Source organism: Trachypithecus francoisi, unplaced genomic scaffold (genome assembly GCF_009764315.1).
Source record: "Trachypithecus francoisi isolate TF-2019V2 unplaced genomic scaffold, Tfra_2.0 Lachesis_group4, whole genome shotgun sequence".
In the NCBI taxonomy this organism is placed as follows: Eukaryota; Metazoa; Chordata; class Mammalia; order Primates; family Cercopithecidae; genus Trachypithecus; species Trachypithecus francoisi.
The window spans coordinates 112,402,852-112,408,851 of NW_022681469.1; the positions used below are offsets into that span (position 1 = coordinate 112,402,852).

Genomic DNA, 6,000 nt, shown 5'->3' on the forward strand with positions numbered 1-6,000 from the left:
ATAATAAAACAGTTGTTTATAAATACCTGAATGTAAAATGCTGTCTTTTTTTTGAGACGGAGTCTCACTCTGTTACCCAGGCTGGAGTGCAGTGGCGCGATCTCAGCTCACTGCTACTTCCACCTCCCTTGGTTCAAACAATTCCCCTACCTCAACCTCCTGAGTAGCTAGGATTACAGGCACCCACCACCATCCCTGGCTAATTTTCTGGTATTTTTTAGTAGAGACAGGGTTTCACCACGTTGGCCAGACTGGTCTCGCATTCCTGACTTCAGGCAATCCGCCCGCCTTGGCCTCCCAAAGTACTGGGATTACAGGCGTGAGCCATCATGCCCAGGTGATGCTGTCTTACCTAAGAGAAGTTGAGAGAAATCTTGAGGCAAAAGTCCACTAAGTGAAAGTTACAGGGTGGGGCAGCAGTAAGGTGGAGGAAAAACAGTATCATAGAGCCCATGCTCAGAAACGACTATCTTAGAATAAAATAGTATTAACCCTATGTCATATTTCATGGCCAATCGCAATTAAATTGCTATTCAGGAAATCTAGAATTTTTTTTTTGTTTGTTTGAGAAGGAGTCTTGCCCTGTCGCCCAGGCTGGAGTGCAGTGGTGCGATCTCGGCTCACTGCAAGCTCTGCCTCCCAGGTTCACGCCACTCTCTTGCCTCAGCCCCCAGAGTAGCTGGGACTACAGGCGCCCGCCACCACCCCCAGGTAATTTTTGTACTTTCAGTAGAAACAGGGTTTCACCATGTTGGCCAGGCTGGTCTCAAACTCCTGACCTCAGGTGATCCTCCTGCCTTGGCCTCCCCAAGTGCTGGGATTCCAGGCGTGAGCCACCACACCCGACTGACATATTTTCATATGGGTGTATTACCAGTCTCTATCAGTCAGGGTCCCAGAAGGAAAAAATTCATCCCAGAAGATTCGAATAGAGATTTTCATGAAGGAATTCTTCACAGAGCTGTACGCAGAGTTAAGGAGCAAACAACATGGCAAGGCAGGGCCGGGCGTGGTGGCTCAAGCCTGTAATCCCAGCACTTTGGGAGGCCGAGACGGGCGGATCACGAGGTCAGGAGATCGAGACCATCCTGGCTAACACGGTGAAACCCCGTCTCTACTAAAAACTACAAAAAAAAACTAGCCGGGCGAGGTGGTGGCACCTGTAGTCCCAGCTACCCGGGAGGCTGAGGCAGGAGAATGGCGTGAACCCGGGAGGCGGAGCTTGCAGTGAGCTGAGATCCAGCCACAGCACTCCAACCTGGGTGACAGAGCAAGACTCCGTCTCAAAAAAAAAAAAAAAAAAAACAAACATGGCAAGGCATCCGAAGACTAGCAATGAGAAGAAGACAGAACCACCCCTAGGGATGATGAGACAAGGAGCAGGAGTTTCCTTTGGAGCCCAGTGTAAGCAGAGACACAGGAGGGCAGGATGAAGGTACAGCCTGAAAGGACACTGCCATGGTCCAGGCAAAGGGTCAAAGCAGGAATTGACAATGATGTATCCCCTTTAAAAAAAAAAAATGAGTTTCCCTCTGTCACACAGGCTGGAGTGCAGTGGCACAATCTTGGCTCACTGCAACCTCCACCTCCCAGATTCAAGCGATTCTCCTGCCTCAACCTCCTGAGTAGCTGGGATTACAGGCGTGTGCCACCAAGCCTGTAATTAGCTAGGTGTAGACACATGTGCCTATAGTCCCAACTACTCGGGAGGCTGGGGTGGGAGGGTCGCTTGAAACCCAGGAGATGGAGTTGTGGTGAACTGAGATCCTGCCATTGCACTCCAGCCTGGGCAACAGGGTGGAGTTTTTTTTGAGATCCTGTCTCAAAAAAAAAAAAAAAAAAAAAAAAAAAGCAAAAACAGAAACTATTAGAGATACATCTTTGGCCGGCACGGTGGCTCAAGTCTGTAATCCCAGCACTTTGGGAGGGCAACGCGCGCGGGTCACGAGGTCAGGAGATTGAGACCATTCTGGTTAACACGGTGAAACCCCGTCTCTACTAAAAATACAAAAAAATTAGCCGGGCGTGGTGGCGGGCGCCTGTAGTCCCAGCTACTCCGGAGGCTGAGGCAGGAGAATGGCGTGAACCCGGGAGGCAGAGCCTGCAGTGAGCCAAGATTGTGCCACTGCACTCCAGAAAGGGCGAAGAGCAAAACTCTGTCTCAAAAAAAACAAAAAAAATTGTCCTTGCTCAAATGCTCATAACTAATTTAAAAAAAAAAAAGACTGAACACTCAAGGCCACAGGTTTTTTTGTTTTGAGACGGAGTCTCACTCTGTCGCCCAGGCTGGAGTGCAGTGGCCGGATCTCAGCTCACTGCAAGCTCCGCCTCCCGGGTTTACGCCATTCTCCTGCCTCAGCCTCCCGAGTAGCTGGGATTACAGCTGGGACTACAGGCGCCCGCCACCTCGCCCAGCTAGTTTTTTGTATTTTTTTAGTAGAGACGGGGTTTCACCGTGTTAGCCAGGATGGTCTCGATCTCCTGACCTCGTGATCCGCCCGTCTTGGCCTCCCAAAGTGCTGGGATTACAGGCTTGAGCCACCCACCGCGCCCGGCCAAGGCCACAGGTTTTTAAACCTACTACTCCCTCACAGAGCCTCAGTACTAGAAACCCAGCAACAGTATCTGGCACTTACTAAGCACTCAGCAAGGGGCACCTGCGAAGTCGTTAATAACCAACATCTTGTTTAGTCTTGTTGACCTCCCGCTGAACCGCCTCTCCTGGGAGGTGGGGGATGTGCTTAGGGTTACCCCATGTAAGTGGTGGGGTGGGTATTTGAAGGGAGGGTCCAGATTCCAGGATAGGCATTCGACAAGTTATCTGACTAGATAAAACAGCCAATTCAAACTGCAGACATCTTTAATCGGTTAGTATTAAATAAACGTATCTGCTATGCTTATGTTTTTGTTTCAGAAATTTTCAAATAATTATCAGCAATATGACTTATAAACAAAAAAAAAACCGGCCGAGGCGGGGGGATCACTTGAGGTCAGGAGTTTGAGACCAGCCTGGCCAACATGGCGAAACTCTGCCTCTACCAAAAAAATAAAAAATAAATACATAAATAAAAGTACCTGGGGGTGGTGGTGTGTGCCTGTAATCCCAGGTACTTGGGAGGCTGAGGCATGAGAATTGCTTGAACCCGGGAGGCAGAGGTTGCAGGAGCAGAGATAGCGCCATTGCACTTCAGCCTGGGCAACAGAGTGAGACCCTGTCTCAAAAAGAAAAGAAAAAAAAAAAAAAGAAAAGAAAAGAAAAGAAAAAAAATTGGGCTGGGCACGGTGGCTCACGCCTGTAATCCCAACACTCTGGGAGACCCAGGCGGGTGGATCACCTGAGGTCAGGAGTTCGAGACCAGCCTGGCCAACATGGTGAAACCCCATCTCTACTAAAAAATACAAAAATTAGCCTGGCACGGTGGTGCATGCCTGTAATTCCAGCTACTAGGGAGGCTGAGGCAGGAGGATCGCTTGAACCTGGGAGTTGGAGGTTGCAGTGAGCCGCAATCGTGCCACTGCTCTCCAGCCTGGGCAACAGAATGAGACTCCCTCTCCAAAAAAAAAAAAAAAAAAACCTTGAATAGCCTACATACTCTTAAATAAGTGAAAGTTATAATTTTTAGTTATTATATAAACAGAATTATAAGGCATTAATAATATTCCTTCACACTTCCAAGACAAATCCGACAGATGGGCATCTTACAAAAATCAGTTGTCTAATTATCCTTCTTGTATCTGAATTGCAAAAACCAAAATCTGTCCTAATGACAAATTTGAAGAATATCAACCAAGTTAACGGTGATGCCAGAACTTGCCTTGGACTTTACTGGAATATGTACCAGTTGCACTGAGTTTTATTAAACTGGTAGTAATTCTTTCTTGCTAACACTAACCTATACAAGCAACGCTGAGACGCGCGATTTTGCTTGGGTTACACTGAGATTCTTGTTTCTATGGGAGAAAAAAACAGCATAAGACAAGTCTTGTCTTCCTCCAGGGCCTGTAACCACCACGGACAGTCATGAAAAGCCATGCCTGGAGTCACAGGGGGCCAGTTCTGCTACATCCCATACCTAACGCGTTAAGCAAAGAAGAGTTTGTCAATGACCACACGACGTTAAAAAAGAAAAGAAAAGAAAAGAAAAAAGTCTCCCTTACAGCCGGCTTCTCCCTGCCAGCATCTCGAAAACTTTCTCCACGGAATAGGCGAAAACAACCATTTTAAGAATCCTAACAGTGGCAGAAGTGTAAGTCGAAAAACCCCGCTCGAAAATAAGTTTAGAAGCCGGGCGCGGTGTCACCCCCGCGCTTTTGGAGGCTGAGAGGCAGGAGAATCACTTGAACGCAGCAATTCGAGACCAGCCTGGACAACACAGAGAGACCCCATTTCTACAAAAAGTTTTAAAGATTAGCCAGGCGTGGTGGCACACGCCTGTAATCCCAGCATTTTTGGGAGGCTGGGATGGGAGGATCGCTTGAACCCAGGAGTTCGAGACCGGCCTGGGCAACACAGCGAGAACACGTCTATGAAAAAAAAAAAAATATTTTTCTAAAGAAAAGTTTGGGGGCACCAAAGAGGCCCGCACAATCAAGCATGCATCATATATCGACTTGACCGCCGCGTTCCCAACAGAGCTCTCAAGGGGAATTGAGAGGTTCATGCAAAAAAACAAGAAAGGGTCCCTTTTTGGAAAAATGGTCAAAATCTCCAAGAGCGCTTCCTCTACGAGCGCTCCCGAGGAGGGTGGCGGGCAGCGGGCGGCGTCCGGGAAGAAAGCCGGAGGGTGGAGTTCACTTTTCCCTCCGGCGGGCGAGAGGCAAGGCCCTCCTCCATCCAGAGCCGGAACCAGGCACGCGCCGCCCGGGAAGTCAGGGTCCAGTGGGGGCGCCAGCCCGCGGCCCCCGCCCCAGGATACAGGCCCAGGCCCACCGCCTACGCGAGCCCGCGGCGGACACCGGCCTGTCTGGGCCCCAGTCCCGGCCAAACCCCCGCCCGCGCCCGACCCCGCCGTCCCCAGTCCGGCCCCGGCCGCGCACTCACCCGTCTCCCACCACCACACACTTGATGGCCTGCATCTGGGCCGCTCGCTGGGCCGCGGCGGCGGCGGCAGGGCGCTGAGATAGGAAGCGGCGGGCCCGGGGCGCGGCGGACGAGCGCGCGGCTTAAGGACGAGGGGGCGCTCGGTGCCGGGGCCGCTGTCCACGCCGCCTCGCCCTCCGCGGACTGGAAGCTCAAGCCGGGCAGCGGCCACCACCCAAAGCTGAGGAAAACTGCAGAGAAACAGGAAATGGCCGCTCCACTCACATCCGGCCTCCCCTCCCCCGCGCCGGCGTCGCCGCTCCCAGGTTCCGGGCGGGGCCGCTCCCGCCCGCGCCGCTCCCGGGGTTTCTCTGGACTTCGGGAATGCTCGGAAGCGCTCGGGACCGCTCGGCTCCGACCGCGGGGCGCGGCGGCCGCCATCTTGGCGAGCTAAGGGGGCCTGGGCGTGGCCGGACCTGCAGGTGCCTTCCCTGGGGTTCAGGGTTTGGGCTTTAAGAGGAACTATCAGCCGGGCGCGGTGGCTCACGCCTGTGATCCCAGCACTTTGGGAGGCCGAGGCGGGCGGATTACCTGAGGTCAAGAGTTCAAGACCAGCCTGGTCAACATGGTGAAGCCCCCGTCTCTAATAAAAATACAAAAAATTAACGGGGCGTGGTGGCAGGCACCTGTAATCCCAGCTACTCAGGAGCCTAAGGCAGGAGAATCACTTGAACCCGGAAGGCGGAGGTTGCAGTGGGCCCAGATCGCGCCATTGCACTCCAGCCTGGGCGACAAGAGCGAAACTCCGTCTCAAAAAAAAAAAAAAAAAAAAATCAACAGGAACCTGTCAGGGCCTGGTGACTCACGCCTGTAATCCCAGCACTTTGGGAGGCCGAGGAGGGCGGATCACAAGGTCAAGAGATTGAGACCATCCTGGCCAACATGGTGAAACCCCGTCTGTACTAAAAATACAAAAATTA

General features: G+C 52.0%; 1 protein-coding gene across 2 annotated transcripts in view; it reads right to left on the reverse strand.

Moving 5' to 3' along the window:
- Positions 1 to 5,378, reverse strand: part of RAC1 (Rac family small GTPase 1) — a 34,417-nt gene extending 29,039 nt beyond the window's left edge. For both annotated transcript variants that reach the window (XM_033194878.1, XM_033194877.1), the window contains exon 1: positions 5,042 to 5,378. In XM_033194878.1, the coding sequence (XP_033050769.1) occupies positions 5,042 to 5,076 (35 nt within the window). In that variant the 5' untranslated portion in view covers positions 5,077 to 5,378. The remainder of the gene's footprint in view (positions 1 to 5,041) is intronic.
- Between the last annotated feature and the right edge of the window lie 622 nt (positions 5,379 to 6,000).